The 25,602-nt window shown below is 37.1% G+C and overlaps 2 protein-coding genes across 6 annotated transcripts in view; one reads left to right on the top strand and one right to left on the bottom strand.

Moving 5' to 3' along the window:
* Positions 1–23,915, top strand: part of ANAPC10 (anaphase promoting complex subunit 10) — a 115,309-nt gene extending 91,394 nt beyond the window's left edge. Inside the window, exons 5-6 of one of the 3 annotated variants that reach the window (XM_064450268.1) lie at positions 21,140–21,227; positions 23,898–23,915. In XM_064450268.1, coding sequence (XP_064306338.1) covers positions 21,140–21,202 — 63 coding nt within the window. In that variant the 3' untranslated portion in view covers positions 21,203–21,227; positions 23,898–23,915. Of the gene's footprint in view, positions 1–21,139; positions 21,228–22,283; positions 22,299–23,897 lie in introns of those variants that run through there. The other 2 variants (XM_064450269.1, XR_010372746.1) reach the window with 2 other exon arrangements.
* HHIP (hedgehog interacting protein) overlaps positions 1,308–25,602 on the bottom strand; it is a 79,254-nt gene continuing 54,959 nt past the window's right edge. Inside the window, exons 9-14 of one of the 3 annotated variants that reach the window (XM_064450259.1) lie at positions 23,917–24,040; positions 23,106–23,236; positions 22,425–22,506; positions 11,767–11,915; positions 9,317–9,445; positions 1,308–8,442 (exon numbers count right to left, since the gene is read on the bottom strand). In XM_064450259.1, the coding sequence (XP_064306329.1) occupies positions 8,432–8,442; positions 9,317–9,445; positions 11,767–11,915; positions 22,425–22,506; positions 23,106–23,236; positions 23,917–24,040 (626 nt within the window). In that variant the 3' untranslated portion in view covers positions 1,308–8,431. Of the gene's footprint in view, positions 9,446–11,766; positions 11,916–22,424; positions 22,507–23,105; positions 23,237–23,916; positions 24,041–25,602 lie in introns of all 3 variants that reach the window. The other 2 variants (XM_064450260.1, XM_064450258.1) reach the window with 2 other exon arrangements.

Below are 25,602 nucleotides of genomic sequence, written 5' to 3'. Positions count from 1 at the left end.
ACAGAGTTCTTTTACTTTCTACATGAATAGATGGGTCCCACTAAAAAATCAAAACAATCCTCATTGATTTCTTCATTCATTTTTATTTGCTATCTTTCAGCTGTTTTCTTGTTCTGAGTCCTTCAAATGAAGATATTTTTTAAGAAAATGTAATTAAAGGAACATTGCTGCAACTGCTATATTTATTCATTGAAAAGCTGAAGTAAAATACAGTTTTCAAATATCCTCAAATTTGGGTGAAGTTCAAATTTTCTTTGGATCCCAGTTCTCTGGCTGGCCACCAGCCCATATCACTAATGGTATAACTAGCTGAAAAATGGAAAAACAATTTCATGAGAATTTCAAGATTATTTTGGCTTAGATCTGAAATGTAGAGATACCATCAATATTGTAGTGTCAGTAATGCTTCATTCTTTAGTCTAAAAAATAAACACAGGACGAGCTAAACACTTTAGGTAAGTTAAATGTGCAAGACTAATTTAACAGCATTTCAAAACCACTAAGGTAAACTTAGTGTGTGAAGAAGCCTTGGCTCTTTAGTGCTCCCTGTCCAAACTGGTTTTTACTCTCACAGATGTAAGCTGCAAGTGTAGTTTGCATATAAGTGTCACGATTAAATCTTCTTTTGTATCAAAAAAATATAGTGAGTTGATATATGGCGTTGGCCCTGCTCCCACATATATGCTTAGGTGTTGATTTCAGTGGAACAGAACCTGTTACTTAAGATGGGGAGAAATGGAAAGAATTCCACACCGCATTCATTTTTTATGGCCCTTACTTAAATCACTGGAAACGGTACATCTGAATTTAACACACGTTGAGTTGATGACATGCTTCTCTGAAGATATTAAGTAAACAAAACAAAGAAATGACTCCCCAATGTTTCTCCCATCGTTACTGAACTAATCCTCCAAGATATCTGTACTTGGAAAGCCTGTACATGAAATCCCCTTGTTCAAGCTGTATATGCATTCACGTATTGCTTGCAAAAAGCCAGGTATCTTTTCAATACGGAGGTCTTAATTTTCACTCTCATTTATCCAGAAGCAAACAGGAAACCCCATACCAAACTTCCCATTCCAAAAATAATAGCAGTGTTCAGTCACATTTTATGAAAGCATCTTAGAATTTATATAAATAAAACTAGTGTACATTTCAAAGAATATATAAAATGCTGGCGTTCTGCTTTTACTGCAAAGATCAAAGAGCTGATTAAAATTAAAATTTCATTAATTTTAAATTATGCATTTAGTCATAACAGAAATATTTAAAAAATTAAAGCAGCAGGTGTACCTTATATAGTAAGATAAAGTTTAATATATTTTATTAGCTTAAGGGACACAGAATAACTACCTATCCAGAACTTCAGGCATGCATTTACATAAATATATTAAATTAAGGAAAGCAATTATACACTTAAACGTCCTTTTGTCTAGAAAAATCATTAAATCCACAGATTAACAATAAATCCAACTCTATGCATTTATCACTTCCAGATACAACTGTTCCATTTCTCAGATATTACACAAATACATTTGTTAGAATTTATATGCATTATACATATATTATATATTACATAATAGTGTGTATACATACATGGTGTTCAATAATATAATAATAATTTGTACTTTTAGAGCACTTTTCATTTGAAGAGCTCAAAGCGCTTTACAAGGATCGATTTCACTAATTTTCAGATGGAAAGTAGAGGCACAAAGACGCAGTTATTTCAGGTTATACAGAATTTGTGACAGACAGTAACTGAATTATCTTCTCATGAACTTCAGCCATGCTGTCCCCCCTAAAAAGAAATACACATGTAGCATATGTAGTCTACATAGGTAGACTTGCAAGGACTTGTAAGGTCTCAAACCAAGAAAGCACTTAATTATATTAATAACGTTAAGCACATGACTTCAGTGAGACTCATATGCTTAAAATTACTCGTGCGCTCCAGTGCTCTGCTAGATTGGTGCCTGCGTATCTTTAGTAGTACAGTACAATTTATAGAAGATACTTAACCATAGTTTGAATGATACTCTCTAAGCTATTTTCCCACATTTCAAATGTACATACAGTACCTGAAAGCTACTATAAAATAAAACTAATTGAACAGAGGAATATCACAACAGTAATGTTCTCAAGTGAAGAATGTTATTTCTTTTTCCTTTTCTGCTTGGCTCCCATTACAATCTAATTGTTCTCAAAAGGGAATTGAAGTTTTAATTCTGCAGTATATTTTGTGGGGGACAGCTAATAGCATTTCTGGATAATTCACAGGGTAGGGTTACTGCTTCTGGTATTAATGGAGATCGCTACAAGATACATCTGGTGACTGAATACCAGATGGTTTCTGGTCTCAGTATATCCTGATACAAATTAAGTTCATTCTGCACACTAGTTTGACTCTGCCGAGAACATTTTCCTTTTAGCAGCTCCTCCTAGGAACATTCAGAAAATGGGGTTTGTTTGTTACTGCCTTGTGATGCAAACTACCTTTTTGTCCTACAGCAAAATGCATCCTACATAAAAAAAAACCCAAAAAACCCCAAACAAACCCCAAAACCCCCCTCCAAAACAGCCACCTCTCTCTGCCTTCTTTCCACCCAAGAATATTGTGAACACAGCCACTGAGTATATTCACGTGCTTTAGCGGTGCCTTCTTTCTGAAATTTCCTGGGAATTTAAGCAACTTTTAATTTAAATATTTTTTCACTTGTGTTCTCATTGCAAAATGAAAATAGATGGGAAAATCTCATAGACAGTAAAAGGAACTTAGCTATTTGAAATGTGGGACCCTATTGATCATCTATAACAGATGGACAGTTGTTTTTTATCAGTAGAAATAAAACTCTTCTCCCATAATGCAACTTGCTATTTGTGCAGATTCTTAGCAATAATTTCTGCCATTTTTGGTCGTGGAAGCCAGCATGTATACAGTAGACAATAGGTAGAGACATTAAATGTATATAACCCAGAATATTATTTTTTTGTGAATTCCTGTAGCATGATATATTTTCAGTACTGAGAGCTCTGGGAAGCAGGTGTGTCACTTGGTTTTCAAATCAAACTGCAGAGCGTAATGTCAGGAAAAGTTTCCTGTGGAAGCCTGTGGGAGTTTTCTTTGGGTTATGGGACAACATGATAATCCTTTGCTAATATAAAGACCAAATTAGTAATTATTAATAACTCGTGAGTGAACTGAAGGAAAAAGGCTGATGCGTCAGTTGAACCACTTGTACAGTGCCATAAAATAGTAATGTTTCTCTTTTCCCAGATAAGGCATTAGTAACACTGGCTGATTAGTCAGCCTGCCCAGTGTAAATCTATGCAGAATTAATTGCTGTGCTAAGGTTGTTTGGATGTTGTGCATTTTATAGCATGATTAATTCTGTGTGCAGAGTTGTAATTGAAATCAATGAGTACAAAGGCGAGTGGCTACTCCTTTGCCTAGCACGTGTCTACAGCACGCCTGCTCGTGTCCCACCTTGTAACGGCTTATGCCTTTTGTTTCAGTGCTGAGGATTCTTATTGCTTTCGGTCTTACTAGTCTTATTAGTACGAGTGACAACAATATTTTTTGTTTAGGATATAGTCTTGATTGAAATATTACACCATCCCAATTTAATACAGGAAGAAAGGTTTGAAAATGTGCCTAACGCTGCTGAATTCAGCCTTTGTAATACTGGACTCAAAAAAGTTGAGGAAGCTTTTGTAGATGTTTGTAAGCATCTGTGGGGGCAACTTTGGGCCCTGTCTTACTAACGCTGTTTCATAAAATGGAGCCACAGACTTGGTATTTTAATTACTTTACTGCTTAATGGCATATGCTTGCATATTTAAAATAAGCGTATATAAGTAAGTGTAAAGGAGAAAAAATGTGAGCTCACTCCTCAACATCTTTAAAGAAGTATCAAGAAGCCTGGCAGATTTAATAGACCCCTTTTGTAACTGTTGGCAATACCTATAAGGACCCCCAAGAGGACCAGATACAGCTTTAAGCAGGGCTGAATCTGCAGTCTTATTGCAGAAGACCTTGGTGTGTCTAATGACTGCAGATGCAGACACAGAGAGGTCATGTGTGCACTGATGTCTGAAGTTAAGATCTTCTGCCAGCTAAGTGGATATCTTTTAAGGACTTAATCCTATAACTAATGAAGTCAATAGGAGATTTTCAGTTGACATCAATGGACTTGAAGTCAGGCCCTCAAAGATTAAAGTAATCCCTTACTAAGCTTTCAGGTGGCTTCTGCTGTTTCACACCTACATCCTAAAAAGTACATGTGTCATATTTCACTGATTTTCTCTGCTGTTGAAAACAATGAGCATTTTAGCAAAACAGTCTTTTTTTTTTTCCAATGTTTCTAACAACAGTTTGCCCTGAAACTACTTATGGAAATATTTATTGTGTTTTTGTAGCCAGAACTGAGATTTTTTGGTACATGTTTTCTGCAAATTTGGATTAGAATAAATTTAAAGGGTTGGTTCCCTTTTCGGTGAGATTCTTAGTTAATTTTTTTTAATGACAAAAAAAATTATTGGTCAATTTTTAATATTGCAAGATGGGAAGAATTAGGTTTTATTTACTTCATGGCTTCCTTCTATTTGTTCAGAGACAAAGGTCACCTTTTAAGTTGGACAGAAGATCAACAAGGTAGCATTCCTAATTAAACTGTTAAACTAAAGGATAGTAAATGAAAATGCATTAATGTCTTTTAAAGGATTTCCAAAATTAAGGAAAAATAAGCAAAGCGGGATGTCCTCGGAGTTGTTTTTTCCATGTAGACCCAATCTTATAAATGCCTATTTCATGGATGCAAGTATAATTGCATGTATGAATATTTATTTTCACCTTAATGGGACTTTACACCTGTGAGAAATTACTTGTTTGTGTTTTCAGAATCTCCATTTTTGATATTTTACATTAAAAGATCCTAATTTCTAACCCCAAATTAGAGAAAAGTCCATACCAGAAAGCAAATTTTCATAATCCCAGGAATATAATTCTGCTTTTTACTTGAGGCATCTGATTATTGGATTGAAATCAGTAACTTTCTGATAAGCATAGTGACTGTATAGTGACCAAGTGCTTTCTCCCTTCCTCCAGCTTCAATCTGTCTGTGGCTGAGCTTCACAGCCGGAGGCTGAGCTGCTCGGGGCTGGTACTCCTGAACTGTAAATGTCCAGCTAAATTACAGTATTAGAAGTCACTATAAAATAACAAAGATCTGTGGAATGATCAAAAGATAAAAACCTCAGCCTGCTGGGAAGCCACTTTGATGCACACTTCTGTTAGGCAGTTTCAAAAATAATAAGCATCACCTGCAGCAACCAGAGATTACTGACGTTTGCTGTGGTTCAAGAAAGGAAGGAGCTGCAAAGCCAAAATGTCAAGAAGTGAATGAAAGAAGGAGATAAACAGACGTCTCATGTTGGTGATATAGAATTTACACTCTTATTTATACCTAACATAGCACTTTGCATGGAATAGAATAACCTGTGAGGATTTAAAGGTACAGAGGGTTTGCATCTTTGTCCCTAACTGTTAATGGAAGAAATTTATTTTCTTGAGGGGGGGGGGTTGAGTTAATATTTCTTGCTGGATGCATTAGAAAAATGAGTTTAGTGTTTTTCTGAAATGGTGCGCAACAATTTGGAGCTGATTTTACATAACATCTTTTTGTCTCCCTACTTATCTATGGAGTAAAGACGTTTCTCCCTATATTGCAATAATATGCCTTCTTTCTGATCAGTGGCATTTAAAAAGAGAAAGATGAAGTTTTTCTGTCCCAAAATAATAAAATGAGGGTTGAAAACTAGCAGACATCAGGAACAGAGTTATGTTTCTTGCAACAGGTATGTTTGTTCTCTTTTAACAGTAGAAAGCCTCAAAGAATGCTTGAAATGTACAATGTGTTGGGAACAGAGAGGCAGTATCTCTGAATAAAGGAAGAAATGAATGGAATAAAAGATTAGGAGAGAGAGAGACAGAGACAGAGACAACTTGAACACATACATAAAATCCCTTCTGGAGGCCCTTATCTAATTGCCTCATTTATCTAGTTTCATTTATAAGCTCAGTTTTATTCTGGGACACTCTCGGAGGTTGTGTGAGAATGGCTGCAGAATGACCTAACTGGCAACGGGCTTTCTACAGACCCCTTTTTTTTTTTTTTTTTGTATGCCAATTCTCAGGGCAATTACTGCAGTTGCCCTTTTTATATTAGCATCTTGGGTGGCTAGGTCTGGGGTTTGCTCACTCTTTTTAATAGTATAATTTCTTTTGATAAATAAGCAGCTAGGATTTTTTGTGTCTTTTTTTTTTTTTTTTTTTTGAGAATACTTCTTTTCCACTGGGACTTCCTATGTACCCATGTGGGCTTAATGCAGACGCTTGCTTTCACATGATAGAAAAGATGATTTAAAAATGAAGCAAAAACACTTTCCACAAACTAGCTCCACTCTCCCTCTAATCTTCACCTAGATTATTTCTTAGTTTTGCTGGAATGACTCAAACAGAATTTTTTTTTTTTTAATAAAATAAACTCAAGTATGTTGCTTAAATTTTAAAAGTGATTTTCTGGGTGCAGCACAGCTGATGTGAGTTTTTTGCCAATGATTTGAATGAGACCTGGATTTCATTCTTAGATTTTACTAGAGTTTTATTTTCTGATTTCACTAGTGAACTAAATTGTCTTTATTATTAAGGTCAAGACTCTAAAATTGTTGTTTTCCCTCCTCTACATGACTGTGGCATATATATTACTGGGGATCTTCAATTTAGGTACCATCTGCGGTATATTTTGTCTCCAGGAACTAAGCAGTAAGAAAAGAACTATCACATCTCCCCAGCTGGTTGTTGAAAATAATGCATCACAGTGGATTTCAAGTTGGGTTTGTTTTTAAATATATTTCCTTAAAGAAAGTGTTAAAGCTGTTATCTCTGTCAGATATTTAAATGTTGCTAAAACACTTCAGCAACTTTCTTGCTTTGCTGATTATGAAGAGTGTAATAAAACTGCGCTATTTGACAGATTTAGACAGCTGGCTCATTCATGAGAAGTTCACGTTTTTGTCACCCACGTTGAATAAGGAAAGATTAGATGCTAAGGTCAATTTACAAAAATGGTTGTCAGGACATTTTTTAATTGTAAAACTTTTTGTGATGGAATTCAGGGAAAAGACTAAAGGCAGAAAGCAGCGGAGACAAAGAGCTGCTATTAACCTACAGATGCTACCGCAGGGTTCATTTTAAGATTGGTCACACTGCTTAGCCAATGAAGTGTTCGTGTGACTATAAGGGACCACCCTTTTCTGGGGTGAGAGGGCAATTTGGTCTTCATGCTCATTTAATCCCGAGATGTCTTTCAATGGACTGTCAGTTGAATCTACATTGTGCAAAATTATGCAGGCACTTTTTAATGCAGACCATTGTTAGCTGAGCACTTAACCAAGATTTCTCAACCAATTTCCATTTTGCGTGAGGTCACTTGAAACCCAGGCAAACATATATGGAAGGCAAATGTAATTTTCTGTTCCTCTGAACTGGAATGCATAAGACAGAGCAATGCAAGTATCAGTCATGCTGTACTTTCAGATTTTATACTTAGTAAATGAAGACTGACAACTGTCTGTGAAGAAAAATTTTGTTGCATGTCACTGCCCCGGAGAGGTAATTTTGCTACTGGAGAGTAGTATGGCTAAAGTATTTTAGATCTTATTGCCTAAAGTGTTGTAAATCGTTCACCAGGAGGAGCTGCTTCTAAGAACCACAGGATGTGCACACTGTGGCTACTCTGCTTTCTTTTCATAGGCAAGATTTTATAAAAGCCAGGTAGTGCAAAGGAAATCTGATAGTCCGTAAGTAGTGAGCAAAGAAATGGCCAATAACGTCCTAAAGCTGAAGGTAAGAGGGCACCAGTTCTGAAGATACATCTAATTAGACTATTAATACTTTAGAAAACCTGACTATAGCATGTACACCATATTTATTGATACATTTACAAAGACTCAATTTTATGTTAGCTCTTCAAGGAATATTTACATTTAGAACCGCATTTGGCGAGAATCGTTATACGTTTTGTACAAGTGACATCTTACACAGCCAACACGTGCTCATGTGAGCTCTCGTCCAGGGACGTTCCGTTCAGTGTGAAATCGGCAGCAGTCTACTCGTGTATAATCTGGCCCGTCCTGTTACAGTGAAAATCACTTTATGAACACTTTTAACATATGCTGGAATTTTATTATGATTGGTTGGCAGTTGGTTTTTTCATCCGTCGTAAATGAATACAAGTTGACACAAGGATACATTTCTAGATTAGATCCACAACACATTAGAGAGTGTGTTTGGTCTCTCTTTCCCCGTCTTTCCAATTAAGATGGTGAAAAATGTAACTTTAGTATTTTACAGGACATGGTAAAGCTGTCTCATCTAGGTGATGTCTATATTATAAAAATAAAATAAAATAATATAAATATGTATCATGAACCCAGTGCCCATCGTTAAATAAAATATATGATAAAAAGCAGACCTTCTAGGATGACTGGTTTTGAAATATGCGAATATAATTTAATTATTAAACACTTGAAACAATCTTGATATTAAGCTGCAATAACCAGATTTTTGCATCTATGCTAGATAAAGAAATGCGTAACATTCTGTAATAGAGTTACATTGATGAAGGTGAAGGTTACAGTCTTACAATGAATTGCCTAGATAGGAATGCATTAAGGAGTTCTGAAATACTGTCTCATGATGTAGTTCAGTTCACCTTAGAAACTGTTACAACTGGATTTTATTAAGTCCAGCGGTTTATACGGCGATGTTTGAAAACTGCTCTCTTATTGCTATAGTCAGATAGGTATAGTCACGAGATTTCTGGGGCGTCAAAGAATCCATTAAGACATCTCGAAAGTCCTTTGACGAAAAGGTGGTTTACAGTGGAATTACTTTGTAAACTATTTCTCATGACGAAATAAATATAAAAAAAATTCCACTAGCTGTAAAACCGTATTTGTGATAGCGCGTGCGTGTGTATGTGTGCACGTATTGGATATTGGTACGTCTGTGGGGACGTAGAGAAATATTTACACACACACAAAGAATTTATCTGCACATTTGTGGATATTATACTTAAATTAATAAAGTAAATCGAATCACCGGTATTTGTTGCAGGATAACAGTCTTTTGAAAATGACAGGATTGAAAACAAATGCCCGTTGAAAGTGTAGTTTCCAAATAGTCCCAGAAACTATACAATATAGCTGGTTAGATCCAGCAAATAGGATGTCATGTCTAGGATCTGATCAAGAATACCTGCCCTTGTCACTCTTCGGATGTTTCTATCCACTTGTTCACACTGGGGGCCGAGATAGCCTTTTTTACATAAGCATTTATTAGGCCTTACGCAGACACCTCCATGTCGACAGGCTGGGTCACATTTTGCTGTGGGGAGAAAAACAGCGATTTTCTAATTTGTTTAGGACATCACAAACCAAAAAGATACAGTACCCATTCATTAAGAGCTTTTCTAAACTTATATCGATAAAGCACATAAAGTAAAAACAAAATAGAAAGGACAAAATATTCGAAGTTTTGAAACTGTATTTCTTAAAGTTTTTGAATGTTAGGGAGAGGAAGTAATTTTGTGTGCCTGAGAGGACGTCACCCAGGACAGACTGCGAATATCAAATAGCAGATTTTTGAAAACGTCCAATTCCCATATTCAGGCTTGATTTCAGAGTGCAGAGAAGACCCATCTCAAAAGACTTTAGGCTCCCCATGTCTTATCACTTGAAAACAAGACGCACAGCACATCTAAATCTTTAAATGGTGGTCTACCTCATCCCATTCCTTATGCTAGCAACCCAAAAAAGTCCTGAAGTTGGTGAGACATTTTAGCACCCACCCATCTCCAAGCTAGCAAGAATCTCAGGTAAACTCCTCTGTACATGCAGAGTTCTGCACTACACGCTTTCCTTAGCAGAGCAGACTACAGCTGACCACAGAGATGTACTCCTTTGGCTCTTAAGTCACTTATGCTTGGAACAAAATTGAATTCCCTTTAGAAAAAAAAAGAACCAGAGTATTTTTTTCAACAGCTTTTATCAGTTAGTTAAGTTTCAAAAGTCTTTCCCTCTCTCTTCAGCAGATGCCTGAGGATTTACTTACAGAGTTCTGGTTTAATCAGCTTCTTGATTTTATTTGTGAGTTTCTTATGCCTCGTGAGGTAATTTTGCTAATTTAAATTATAACAGTAGCTTGAGGTCCAGCCTAGAACATCTCTGTTAAGTGCTGCATGGGATACAGGGAAGAAAGATCCTGGGTCTACATATTTTCTGAGGCTTTCTTGTACGTTGCATCTATCACATTATCACCTATCACAGAGCTGTAGTTTTTTAAACAAAACAGATTATTCAAGACCTGTTTATGTTTACACTGGAGATGCTTTTTACTTTAAGTTCCACTTGAAGAAGGGCTGTAGAATGGGCCTCATTCTCTAAATGTAGGAAATCTCTGACTGACAAGTGCGGACAGTTGAAGTTGGGTTATTTAACCAGATAACCTTATCCATTTCTCCCACTTGTTTTTTTGCATAGCTGTATGATGGTCAGCTCATGAATCTTGCCAGTAAGATATATTATTAGTGATTTCATTAATTTCATTTCAGTCCAAATTAAGTCACTCCTGCTTATCGTTAAAATCCTGGAGGTTGCTGAAATTCACACCCCAGGCTATAAGGACCTCGTAGCTGACCCTGCTTCAGCAGGGCCCTCCTGAGTGCAGTTCCAGCCTGAATTATCCCTTGACCATCATGTGATCCTTGCTATGTCTTACTCTGTGATTCTTTTCCTCTTTTGGGTTCTACTGCCATTACGTTAACCTCATCTCTTTGTATAGGCATCTGGTCAAACTCGCTGAGCAAATACACTCAGTCAGAAGACCATGCTGATAGACCGATAACACCTCCTGGTACCCAGGCTTGCTCTGGAAGGTCTGCATAGGCCAGAGTTATATAGCTCAGACATAACCACAGCCTCTGTGAGACAGCGATAGCACGGCTGTGGCGCTCCAGGTTCACTCATCTCACGCCTTTGGTGGCATACCCAACGTCTAGTTTGATCACAGACACTTTTTCAAGTGACTTAAAAGATGATACACTATGGCAACAAGATAGGACTCAATAAAAGCACTGTCATTAATAATGGATTACAATAATGTTCTGATTATTAGGGGCTTTCTGATAAGCTGTACAGAGAATTCTCTTTAACAAATGAGCCATTTTATTTTGTGGGATCAAAAGTAAGAATCTACCAAAACTAAAGTATTTGCATTACATTAGCAAAGTGCAAAATATGCAATAGTGACCTGCAGGTCTGATTTATCATCTTTCCTGACAAGGTACTACTGTTTGACACTGACAATGATAATACTGCAGGTGGAAGCTGAATGTGCAAACAGAGAACATGTATTGATTGCACTTCCTTTCATTTTAAAATTTTGGTGAAAAATAAGAACACTGTTGTCTGTCATATTTATGCTATGAATTGCATTCTATAATGGTTCCCACTGCATTAGATGTATTAACTGTTGCACTCATCTAAAGACTTATTGTCCTCCCACATTCGTGAGATCAGTACTTCTTTAACGTTGTCTTAGAACAGATGGTCAATGCCATATATTGAAAACTTCTCTCAGCAAATAATGAAAAGCAAATGATGACGTCACTGCTTTTTTCACTTGGTGCTATGAATCTATATACAAACCCGTTCTGCAGAACTCTCCTTCCCAGCCTTGATTACAGCAGCATTTTCCTGTGGGAGTGCAGTGCCCGTTCCGACAATGCCTTGAGCATTCAGATGTCAGTATCTGTGCAGACTGAGCTGTTCTTTTGCATTCTTCAGGGATTAAAGGCCTGAAAAATAAAAACAACAAACCAAGCAGTTAAAAATTGGGGTCAAGGAGAAAAACTTTGTTTTTTTTATTAAAGGCCTGATTCTCTTTTATGGTATTATCAGTGGGAGAAATCTATGTTCTAAGGGGATTACTTTTTTCTCAAAAACACCAGTAAACATAGAGATGATATGTTACATTACAGAAAAATACAGTGTGCTTTGCTGTTCTTTCATATAACTGCCTTCAGAGATCTTCTACAAGATTAAATAATAGTCCTTGAGAATTCTTGAAGCTTGAACCTGGCAAAACCAGCTTGCTGAAGAGCTTATCGCAGGCTGCACATATCTCTAGGTAATATGATTATTAGATGTGCTAAATTGTACTGATTGTGTGGCTTCTCTTCAGAGAGTGCAAACAGTCGTATAGTTCAGTCCAGAATCTGATGGTGTCTTTTTGCTTTTCTAGATGATTTATATTTCCAATTGTATGCTGGGAAGAGTAATCTGAACAGCATGTTTTATGTCACACATTATGACATGCGTAATAATTTTGCAAAAGTATTACCTCTATGTATTCAGTTTGACATTGCAGATTTTTTATTTCCAAATTTTCATGAAATCATATTTGGATTATGTATCCCAGATGCTTATTTAAGCATGTGAACACCAGGAAAGACTTTTTCACTATGAGAGTGACCAAGCCCTGGCGCAGGTTGCCCATAGAGGCTGTGGAGTCTCCATTTTGGAGAGGTTCAACCACTGTCTGGACATGGTCGTGGGCAACTGGCTCTAGGTGACCCAGCTTGAGCAGGGGTGTTTGGACCAGATGCCCTCCAGAGGTCCCTTCCAGCCTCAGCCATTCTGTGGGTGATTCTGCAAAATGTATGCATGAAGGAAATTCTAGCTCAGCTGACTTAAAATATTTCTGATACTGTTTTTTTGTTGGGCTTTTTGGTGTCAAGTCTTACCTAATGCAATTTTTTCCTGTCAGTTTCAACAAAATATTTTGGATGTCCAGTAGCCTTTTTTATTTACATAAGCGCAGCATTATCTTCCTTAACAAAGAAGGAACTGTAGTGTTCCTTCTGTAGTGTTAAGTGTGTAAAACACTTAAGTGTTTTAACTTAAGCACGCCCTAACTGTTGATACGACTTCCAACATTTTTTTAGATGTTTATTGTTTGGGTTTTTTTTTAAATATAGCTGGATGTCGTCGTGCTGACCGCTTATTTTATTTGCTGTCTGAGTTCAGCAGCTAGAGACTGATAGGATCATCACAAGGCTACAGGTTCCCAGTATAGACACCATGTTTTGTCTCTGCTGTGGGCTTGATTGCACAGGAATAAGTTGAGAAAAGAATGTCAGGATCTCCCAAGAGATCTGAACAAGTAATTGCATGGGAGCATAATGGTAAATTAATGACAAATACATAATTATTCATTCTCAAGGAAATAATTTGAACTACTGCCATACATTTCTAGGGTTGAAATTTGCAGGACAAAGATTCTAGTAGTTTTGTGGAGAGCTCAGAGGAACCTTGGCTAAGTGTCCAGCTAGATTCCAAACAGACCAAACCAAAATTATATGCGATAGACTAGAATAGAAAATAACATTGTTCATTATACTGACATCAGTATTAAACCCCCGATTATTTGCAAATCGCTGGAATAGCAACTTGTGCTCTGATTCCCTGTCAAATATTAAAATCCTAGATTGATACCCCTGTGTGGAGAAACGGATAGTCTTCGTAGCCTGAGAAAGAAGGGGTATGATGGAGGTGCAGAGAACAGGGAAGAAAAAAAGGGGAGGAAAATTGGGCATTCTTGTTTATCTCCCATGTCAATATCAGAAGACAAAATTAAGCTAAAGAAAACAAAATTAACTAGCTGAACTCATGGCTTCTAAGATATCAATGAAGCCCATGTTCTGGTTGGATTTTAAAAAGATATTTCTATGCACAATGGGGCCATTCAAAGTAATATTAGATAGGGTAAAAAATTTTTAAGAAAAATAAGCCCTCATACCTAATGTCACAGAAGTCCCTCACTAGCTGACTGGACTTACATTCCTCCCCCCGCCCCCCATTCTGGCACGCAGCTTGTTAATGGTACATTACAGGGCTTCTTGCATTTTTCTTTGAAACAGTAATAGAGCACAGGCTCACTGGTTTGTTTCACCACAGCACTTTCTCTGCTACGTCTTAATTGCTACCATGATTATTTAAACATCCGTACAGAAGAACTGGTTCCCCAAAGATGTTAAAGACAGAAAGAATGTGTAGATGCGTCTTTAGTGTAGCACCAAGTTCTGATTTTAAAAGCACTCCCGAGAATCAGACTTGAGGTCCTGTATTATTTAAGGGCTTTGAAACATGTTTTGACACCTTTCGTGCAGCATATTTGAAACCCTTTCAGGTTTTGTGTTTACATATTTCCACAGCTGTCTTTTAAATATAAGGCATTATTTTTTTGACCTGTAAGGAATTCCAGTTCTGTAGTAATGAGCGCATTACATATGATCTGGTTAAGAAAGTTCCTACACTTAAAAATTATGTGTGAGATTCACAGGCAATGCTGTTCTGGAAACAGTTCTACAAAATGGTATGATTTGCAGTGGAGACTTGTTCAGATTTAAAGTAAAAAGATCTGTGTTCTAATTCCTACCCCTGGAAAAAAAAAAATCTAAATTTGAGTTGATTTCTTTATAGCCAATGCATAGGAGACCTCATTCTTTCTTCATCTATCTCTGTTAAAGCCCATTTCTTTTAAGTTACTTTAAAGAGGAGTCTTCTCTTTTTCTTGCTCAAACACAAGTACAGTACTGCGTTTAGCAGGAAGCATAACCTCAGGCTCCTGGAGCATCTCTTGGAAAAGAGCTCCAGTGGCATATCTTCAGCAAAGAATGACCTCGTAAGTCACAGAGATATTTTATTTGTGAAGATATCGATTTCTTTTATTAATAGATGTATTTATCTGTGATAGCCCTGGAATATAAGGTTCTTTTTTTAATTGCATTTAATTAGGGAGGTAGTCATCATAGGGTTTTGTATCCAGCAAAGCATGGCGGGTGTCTTTTATGATTTAAAAGTTTCTAGTGCTCTTGGTACTTGTGACTATAACCTTGCCTTTTATTCTACCATCAATCAATAACTTGTGCTCATCAGCCTTGGATAATATTTATTAATGGTGGGGTGGAGTAGAAACAAAGATGGAAAAAATTCTGGTTGGCAGCATGCCTTAGGGGAAGAGGAATACAAATGCAGCTGCAGCAGAATCCTTCTTGCGTGTGAGAAGAATTACTGGATTTCCTTAGTTGTACTATGGGAAAAGCTGCACTTCTTTCTCAGGATTTGATATGGTACTGACACGTATCAAGAGAAAGTGTCTGCCCCACAATACTTACGCTTTGCATTCTTAAGGCTTTAAAGGGGTGGAAATTTTCAGGCTCAGCATAAGTTGAACTGAATCTCACAAAGATAACATAAGTCTTGAAACTGACTATTGGGACTTGATCTTTCCAGCACTTAGACAAGCTTATGATTTTGTTTATATAACTAGTGCTTCGCCGTGTCTCTTGATGTGGAAAATGGAGGGGAATTGATGGAGCCACGCTGTGGGCCGGAGAGATTTTTTTCCCTTGTCTCCCTCAATCTATAAAACTCTAAAGGGTACAGCTTGATTACTCTTACAGTAAGCACTGTTTGGTCCACAGAAAGTCAGCCAAAAATGTAGCTGATAATGACTATTTATATGGTCTGTAGAATTCTAGTTATCTTAAAGAGCTGTTCATATATACAGTACAGTACAGTATATCTTGCTTGTTAAAACATGCTTTCATGGAACTGTGTAACAACTCTAAATGTATGGAACATGGAGGAAAAGTTGTACTGGGGGCTGGGGCCCTCGCTAGGTCCCTTCACTGACGTGTGCAGTGAGCTGGGAATTCCCGACTCTACGATGTGTAAAATAATTTTTGCAGCATTGCTGTAGCTGGTATGAGAAAGTAGCCTCTGCTGTTAGTTTAGAGGCATATAAAAGTCTAACATGCTTTAATAGATTAAAACTCATCCTGGAACTGCTTAGGGTTTCATGCTTTCTGTAGTGCATCTCATCACAGTTTCACTAAGCACACAGAGTGATTTAGTTGCTCTATGCACTAGCTGGTAACTCAGACATACCTAAATCAATGCAGCTGGAGAGTCATATTCAGCAGTAATACAGTGATACTGAACAGAAAGCAAGTCTGCCATCGTGCCTTTGACACAATATCAAAAATCTTTACTTTCCCACTAAAGTGAGAAAAAACCCAGGTCAAATTCGAACAGGAGATGCGGCTGTAGAGATCCTGATTGTGGTACAAAATATATAGAAAGAATGTTATGCTTCAATTAACTGCACACAAGATATTAGATATTAGAATGATGCTTAAGGATATCACCAAAATTTCAGCATTAGCTGTTTGGTTTTTTCCCTTAATAAGGGAAAATGTCAAGAAAAAATAATTTTGTTTCACTACTTGTCATAGACTAAATTTACTGTTTGTCATAGAATAAATATAGCATCTCTTCAGGTACAGCTTCTAAAATTAAAAAGTATACCTTTAGTCCTGGGAGAGATGCCAAAAGCTCGTTACTTGTCTCCAGATTTACTACATGAGAATAATGTGGAAAAAACTCACGGCTTTTAAGATTTAAACTCAGCAGCAGATCAAATTTATTCTTATATGGTATACTTGTTCATGACCTCTAGTCTTAAGAAATTCTGTCATGTTTGAAAACTAGTCCCTAGTGAAGCCTGTATCAATGTTAATAGCTAAGAGGTCAATGCAACTGCTAAACAGTTTGTATTACTGTCAGGGTGGTCATGAAAACAACACCTGCTGCATGAGCACTTGGCAGCTGGGTCAACAGGCACTGTGGGAATTTATCAATTTAGGGGGCCACTTGCATAACACTTTGACTGATGAATTGGGAAAGACTGGCTTACTGGGCTGAAGCTGCTCGATTATGTATGACTTTCTTTCGGATGGCAGAGGCTTCCTGCAGGCTCCAGAAAATAAGCAAAAGATAAACCGAGCTGTTTTTTCCTTATAAAGCGATAAAAAGTGAGAACTCCTTAATGGCCAATGCTAGAAAGGCTAAGAAAAAGGGGAAAAAATCCCAAACCAAAACAAAAACTTTTACAGTCAGCGAGCTGTGATGTGATTGAAAAAAATCCTCAGGTTTTTCCATCGTGGTTACAAAGGAGTTTTTGTGAAGTACTTCTGTAAAGTGAAACTCTCTAGACTGGTATTCGCAAAGAGCTCTAATTTCTCTTTAGTGTCTCTTATGGGAATAGTAACTGCATGTGGGTTGGTAAATGAGATAAGAATTTTGCATGCTCTGGCTAAACTAAACATAATTAGACATTAATTCTGGCTTTCCATTCCCTCGAACGACTTAAGGGATAGTAACTTTCTGAACAGAAAGAAATCGTATGGCCCACCTGGGTTGGTGAGAGCATGCACCAACAAAATTGGCTTATTCTACAGAGAGTTTCCAGTAGTAGCTGCAGAGTATATCTATAACCCATCAGAACTGAGTATCTCGATGCAGATTAGTCTAATACCGTGTGTTTCCGAGTTTCCATTTCAATAGTAATTAAAGTCTTCAAAAGGGCTAGGCTTTCATAAATGCTATTCTTCTACCATACCATCAAACACTCTTGACTCATACTAAAAAATAAAATCACCAATTTTTTTTTTAAAGAGGCCAAACAATGTCAAAATGCGGTACGATCTAGATCTTGTCCCTTAGCATTTGGAATCGATCTGTTTGGAAATACTCTCGGGTAGCAGAAATCCCAGAAGTTGATGATGGAAAGGATGATAAGTGGAATTACACACTCTGGAGGGGCACAAAAGAGGAGTGAGATGGTTTGAATCAAGTTCAAGTTTCAATCCAACGGAAAGTGGCTATTCTGCCTGTTGATACAAAACATATTGAAATCCAGATCTATAAGGTGTTAGAAGGAGAGGAACAGGAAGTCTTACATGTGCAAGGACACTTACTTAAGCTCTGCCCTCTTTCGTAGATATCACCTGCTGGCTCCAGTGAGCCATCCTGGTCAAAAGAATAATTCATCCCCTTTGGGACTGTGGCATTCATTTGGAATCACCGACAGTGGCAAACACTTAAAATTTCACAGGGGATACAGCACTGCATGACCGCCCTATGAAGTGTTCTGGGTTTAGTCTCACCTTTTAAATGGAAATCTTTTGCATTGTTGGTCAGTTTGAGTACTTTTCTCTGAGTCTCTTTCATTTTGCCTATGATTTGCTTAGAGATAAAAGTGATCATAATAGAAGTGTTCTAAAAGAAGACTTACAAAGCCACATTATGGCTGTTCTGGCACCTTTCAAAGTTTATTTTCTTACTTCTTGATGTGTCCCTGTCTAGTTTGCAAAGAACAGCTGGTAATGATGTTTAAATTCCAGCTGATATGGACCTATCAAGAGATATTTCATATTTAAGTATACATTTTTAATATTGCCTACAGCTGATTTTGTCCTCTCATCATGCTAGATAATGACTACTTTTTCTTTTCTAATGGGCTTGTCTCCTTTTTTCTCTGTTATTGACTAACAGGAATATTTGGACCTATGCACATTTTCTATATCACTGTTTACCTAGTTATTTTTCCTACGCATTCATGAATGTTTTTGTCTTTGATATTAGTAGGTATTGGTAGAAACAGAAAGAGAGACAGAAGAATTATAATTCAGAAAGTAGAAAAGTAGAAAAGAAAAAGGTTTTCGTTTTTGGTCAGAAAGACAATTTATAAAATGCTAGTATTTGGACTGGTCTTCAGGACATCTGACTAACCCTACCTTCTAGTTAAGATGTATGTAAGTCTCTGTCCCTATTTTTTCTCATTAGTTCCTAACCTTGGAAAGTAGTTTACTTGTGATAACATCTTTTTTATAACCATTACAGAATAACTATATTTTTCAGAGGCACAGTTTTAACTTCAGCAATTCTTCTTTTGTCTGTTATTTTAACTAATTTACCTAATTCTGGTAACTTGCGTGTAATCTTTAGGGTTTCCCACATCTCCTCCAGTCTCAAAGCGAAACATGCTATTAGCTGTCCTCTTCACTCCACTTGATTTTGGCAACAGATAGAATATCTGTATTTTGCAGCATCTCACATACTTGGGTTTACATTCATTTTTAGCTTTTCTGTTTCTGATTTATCACTTCATTATCTAAGAGCTCCCAAGTACTAATGTATCATTATAACAAGCTTGTTACAAAGAGAAGGATTATTTAATTCTGTGCTTTTGATGCGAGGCTATTTAGTTATTGAATCAAGTATTTGGAGGAACTGAACAAAAGTTTCCTGCGGTACCTTGAAGTCTATGTTTCAAACTGCCTTAATGATAGAGGGATTCAGAACATCTGTGCTGATCATATTTATCAATTCGTCATACATCACCTCAATTTAACACCCCATTTTTATTACATGTGAAGGACTGTTTTAGGATAGGACTTTCCCATTGCTGATTATTGAAGACTAATGCAGAAGGTTCTCTGGATTACCCTCATCCTCTGATATACTTAGATTTTAACTTGCCCACTTGTTTTGAATTTTGTTTTACTGCTAGCAATATCAAAGTAGTAGGTTTCTTTCTTAAGCTAATTTTAAGACAGGGAAATCAGGGCCATGGCTGTGTTCAATAACAGCTTTGATTATGCAGTAGTTTTCTACAAGGATTGAAAGAAACCAAATTCTGCGTCTTCGTGTAACATTTATTATTTAGAATAAAAGAATAATTTCACAATCCTGCAGCAGCTTACGAATAACCACTAGCAGAGGAAGACTGTTTTTTTTCTTTAAGTTATTAATTTCCAGCAAGGGGCTAGCACAAGGAATGATAATTTTGTTCTTTTACATGGCCCCATGCATGGAAAGCTCTCTCTGCATATTGGTGAGTCTTCCAGGGGCCACCGTCACAGGGTTTTGTTACTAAGTAATGAATGTCTAAGACATGACAAATCAATACTTTGATGACTTTATTTATACCTGATGCTCATAGCCCACCTGTAGCATCTTTATTTTGTGTTCTAGAAAGCTTACTGTGCTAGGGTTTACAGCTATATTTGATGTATTTGTATGGCACGTACCATGGGGAAGACATTAAAATGAGCAACAAAATATTAGCATGCAAAGAAATATTAGCATGTGAATAAATATTAATACTTTGTTGATAAAGCTTAACACAAACATTTGCCAAAGCCATGAAACTTTTAAATTGCTTACATGTGTGTCGTGAAATTAGCGTGAAATGGTAAATAGAGCTGCAATGCTCTATTGTGGAAGTAACGCATTATCTTTCACTTAAAAGCCTGCAATGGTGTGAAACTGAAAAACAACAAAACTTAAAACTTTGCCTGAATGAAAGTTATCCCATGTTTCTAAAAAGTGTTACCAAAAACTACATCCCTTTGCCACAGCCTGTTTAATTTCAGCTGTGTGCCAATTTACAGAAGTATTTTATAGTTTTCTGGTTACTTTCACCAGTAACCAAACACAGTCTTGACCCTTTTCCATACATGAAAACAGCCAACCGTGAGTGCAGCAATGGGAGGTCTGGCCTTTCAGGTATGTCAGCTGAAGACCACCCTACTGGAAGAGGTAACAAGAACAAAAAGACGAGGTCAAACAAGGCAGCCCCATGTAATTAGATACTAATAGTGGATTTAGGGTGTAAAATTCACTTAAACCCATACACCAACAGACTAAACAATCCCAGTAAGAAAGGCAAGTTTTGTTCTAAAAAAATGTTTTTAATACCAGAAAGCATAAATAAAGCATACATAATAACCTTGACTGACAGGCTGCACTAACCTGCAGTAACACCTGCTTTCAAATTATTTGCAATAGGTTTGGGGTGGTGTAATTACAAAACACTGAAACTCTACTGTAACTTACAGTACAGCGTGCATCCAATCTGATGAAGTTGTTATTGAATTAACTTGTTGTCCCAATAACAATTTTTAGAATTTCGATTCTGACAAAAAAACAAATCCCTCTCTTAAGCAGCAAGCTTAACTGTTTGTGATGCTAATGGGGAAACACACTGAAGTAGATGCTGAACAAACAGGCAGTTGCTTGTGTAGGGTATGATGGGGTCAAAGTAATTAATACAACAAACTTCATTTCTGTTGGCCATTTCATTTTGTGTTAATTGCTGATTTTTTCGCAGGGTGGGTGTGGTACCTTTACATGCCACAGGCTTGGTCTGATAGAGCAGCAAGATCTGTCGTGAAGAAAATGATATTTCTCCAGCTAAAGTGAGTATCTGCTAGTCACCTTCTCTTATGGTTGGTGGGGTCCCTTGGTCATGTTGGGGACTGGCTTTTTGCAGTCTTTCCAGATTCCCTAATATTTTCACAGCTCTAGCTGTTCTGCAAAGAACCTGAAAGTGATCACATCTCAAGAAACTCTGGTTTGATAGTTTTTATTTATCCTCATTTTACAGCTGCTAAATTAGTCTAAATAGTTAAATCAATCATATTAATTCTGTGTCGTATAAATCATTTGAGTGGGATTTATAAGCCTTTTGGAACTGCTTTAAGAACTGTTAAAAATTTTAGTGTGTTTTTGGCACACAGTCCAAGGACAGAAGGTTTCCTTCCTTGGTGCTCCCAACCTCCACAGGGAGAGACAGGGAAATGTAGGGGCATGGAAGGATGTTGAAAACTAGTAAGCAGTGAAAATTCACACCCACTGAGGATTCAGTCCTCCTGATTCTCCTTCATTGGTTGCATCTCCTATACAACAGAAGAGATGTTTGGGAAAGGCTGAATTTGCCCTTCAGAGATTATGGCAAAACTGAAATTGAGGAAGTGAGACTAGAACTGACCAGGGATGGCTTGTCCGCTAGCTAGTACTGTCGAATTATTGTCTGTAGTAGCTTTTCAGTACACAGAGTAGGTATTGTCAGCCAGTACTAACCTTTTCATCCAGCTCCTGTTGGCACTGTCCCACCGCAGTGGCAGGTAAGGAAGCAGTAGCACTGGGGAGAATTCCAGCATCTGCCTTCCACTGATGCTGCATAACCTCTGTGGTACCTACAAGTCATTCGGCTTCAGAACTACGAGGAGCATCTTTTACCTGTACTGATCCATGTGGTTCCACATTAAGTATGTCTACACTTCTATGAAAACATGCAAAGAATGTGAACCTAGGTGGGAAAGTGGGCAGCATTTAGCGTGACGTCGAAGAGCAAAAATTTCCAGAAGTTAGTGTTGGTTACACCTCCGTGGCTCTGCATTCACTTTCTATGAGACAGTGATTCCTTTTAGTATATCTATTCTGATGGCTGCTGATGGTACATTTGTTTTTAGGAAGCCCCCTGCACTTTGGATTTTTCTTCTAATTGGATGTCAGTATTGCATAATTCAGCTACAAGGAAAGAACTACATTTACCTTTTGTTTTTTAACCTGATGAAGGAAAGACTGATCTTAGTGAGAAATGTGGTGCTCACCTTTTTGGGTCAATGATCTTGTAGAGCTTTCCACTGTGAGGCTGTGTCATACTTTTACTGCTTGACAATATGTAAATCTCACCTGTTAAAGAAACCAATGCTATAAATGAGTTCTCCTTTTCTAAGATATCAAATACATGACTTTTGTGATCTAGCTGTATTTGCAAGATGAGATTAAAAAAGCTTCAGCAGAAACACTCGTCAGTGAAATATACCACAGAATCATTGCTATTTAAAAACTTAAATAACCGCTATCCCCAAATTGATGGTAAAATATGAAAGATACTTTGTCACGAATGTTTTTCGTTTCATATTGTATAGAACTGGTTAAAAAAAAATTGGGGAGGAATGGAGAAGAGGGGGATCATCGGTCTGCTCATGCAATATCTTTGCCCCTTAAGTCTGTAATGTTGGGAATAAAAGTGAGTATATGACACATTGTGTCATAGCGAGTGACACAGTTCACAGAATGTGAGAGCCAGTAAGGAACTTTGCCCCTTCCAACAACCCATTCTCTTCTCGGTTCTTCTTACAAGGCTGCTAAGGTGGAGCTGAGAGCAGTGCAGACAGCTTTTGAAAAGGAAAGATAGCCTTTTGATTTCTTGTTTTTAAACATTTATGATAATTTTGAATAGTTTAGCAGGCATTATGATTTAATAACATATATATTTTTCTATTTACCTAATTCGTCTTCACCAAATCCCAAGACAGGTCCTGAAAAGAAACCTCTACATGAACCAGTGTTGCCAAGACAGAGGGGCTTCTCTTGCCACTGTTTGGTTGCAGGACTCTGTTGCAGTGTTAAAAAGTTTCTATATTCAAAAACACATAAAGCAGATTGTTACATTACATTTTGAATAGAGAGCTTTCACTGTCCAGATAAATAGGAACACTTGCTGCAAGTAGCCCCATAGATACATCTGTGCAGTTCATCATCTTACGATTTCCCGCCTGTTATTTTTCAGATGCTCTTAAAAGCACAGCATTTCCCTTCCTGTCATTCAAACATTGCAAAATTGGGTCCAAGCTATACTATATAGCCATTTGTGAATACTGAGCTATTTGGCATGGGAAAACTACGGGTATTCATTAAAAAAACATTCATTTTGCTCCATCAGTGATGCTTCCACAACACCGCGAAAGTTGTCAATGTCTTACCAGTTACACCTGTTTGGGAACAGTTCCATGATTAACATTTATTCACATCATAATGTAAATGATGCATGTGTTTGTAGAACCAAAATCTTAAGAGTGCCGTGATGCGAGTGTCTTTGTCTGTACCTTTTCCCAAGCATCAGATACGTTACATATGTCGTCATTCAGTAGAATGCTGTGCTATTTTGTTTCCAAATCTAGAACTTAATCTGAGTTGTCACACCACTAAATGGGCAAAGTGACACAATATGCAAGACTGTTGGTGTCTTACACAGAAAGCTCAATAACTAAATATACTTCTATGCATTTTTGTTTCAGTGAGTTATAAGAAACTTACCCATTGCGGTCTCCAAACACGTAACTTCCATAGAGTCTTTCAGACTGGCAGCCTCGATAGACAAATCCACCAACCAAGGATCCACTGCTGAACGGTTTGAATTCTAAAAGTGAAGGCTCACTCTCTAAAAAGGAACTACCGTAGCATTAGATCATATGCAGTTTCATATTTTGATTCACATTAATGAAAATGTTATTACTTCAAGAAAAGAGGTTAATTCCATTTAAACATTCGTCAAAATTCAAGATGTGTTGCTGGAAATGAAACATGAAAAAAATCAGAAAATTACAACAAAGGCTGTTTGTGAAACAATCGGTTAGGGATTTAGATAGGGGAGGCTATAATTAGTTTCTTCCGTGTGCACAGGCTGGGAGAATAAAACTATATAAGGATTAGGTCGGACTTTCCTTGAAGTTGATGTGATTACTGCTATTAACTTTTAAGTGTCAATACAGTCTGCAGAATGGACCTCTTGAACTTCAGGAATACAATTAACCTCCCTTCACTGTAAAGTCCTTCCAGCATCTAAAAGCAGAAATTCGAGTGATTTTCAGCAGAACTTGTTTTCAAAGCCATTCAACGGTTTGAGAAACTGAAAATCACAGTTTTAAACATGGTACGTGTGGTACGTCCCATAAACCACCAGTATTGCTGGCCATAGCTTCTTGTGGTAATTTATTTTATGCTGCTGTTATAGTTGCAGTTCCTACACATACTTCTTTCCTTTTTTTACAAAACTGCAGAGGTTAGCCATATCAAATAATGTTTTCAAGGAAGTTTCAGTGTAGATGTTACTATTCATGCAATCAGGTGATGCTCAGGGTAAAAGTAGGCCCATCGTGACCTGCTAACGGCATTATTTTAAATTAAAGCCACAGCCAATAGGCCTTTTTCTTTTATAGGAACTTTTTCTTAGTTGGAGGGCTATCTGCAAGTCTTTGATAAGTGAATTTCCCAGATTATTCTACAAGAGTAAGAGCTGAAATTTTATGTGGGAGAAAAGGAAGATGAGCTCTTTTCATTGAAGCAATTGACCCACAGCCTAGTATTAATACTGGCAAGCTGTTCTGGATAGACACAATATTGCTTAGTTTACTCTGCAATAAAGATGCAGTCAAAATTCCATTGGAGCAGTGGTTTACCAAATATTATTCTTTGGTTTGGCTTTTATAAAATGAACACAGAAAATACATGCAATAACTGAAGCAGAACAATTGCATTACACCATTGTGTACTATTGTACTAGGCAGCACAGCTGCTTTGGTTTTAAGCGAAGTACAGGTGGGAGAACTAGGGATGTGAATAAAGCCAGAAAGTGCTACGTTCCAGGAGATAGACCAGTTCTTGATGCCTTTACACACCTTTGGCATTTATCACCTTTTACCACCATGAATTTACAAGCTGCTAAATGGTCAACCAAGGTAGATGATAGCTCAGAGTAACCGTCACCTGGATTGCCTGAACTAGTGAGCGATCTTAGTGAGTGTCGTTATATATTATAGTATAGTATGAGTTAAACATTAAACAGAAATTGTGACTGACATTCATGCTGATTCAGAGAGCACATAAAACACTTCAAAATTTCAAGGCCCTAGTTGAGTACGTTTATCTTTTTGTAATCTAATCTAAACTAGTTGTTTATTATGAAGTAGTAGCATAGTGCATTTTTCTAAGTTTTTCATTTTT

This window comes from Phalacrocorax carbo, chromosome 4 (genome assembly GCF_963921805.1).
Source record: "Phalacrocorax carbo chromosome 4, bPhaCar2.1, whole genome shotgun sequence".
NCBI classification, from domain to species: domain Eukaryota; kingdom Metazoa; phylum Chordata; class Aves; order Suliformes; family Phalacrocoracidae; genus Phalacrocorax; species Phalacrocorax carbo.
Note: the sequence above shows the minus strand (reverse complement) of the source record. Positions and strands in the feature narration are given on the sequence as shown.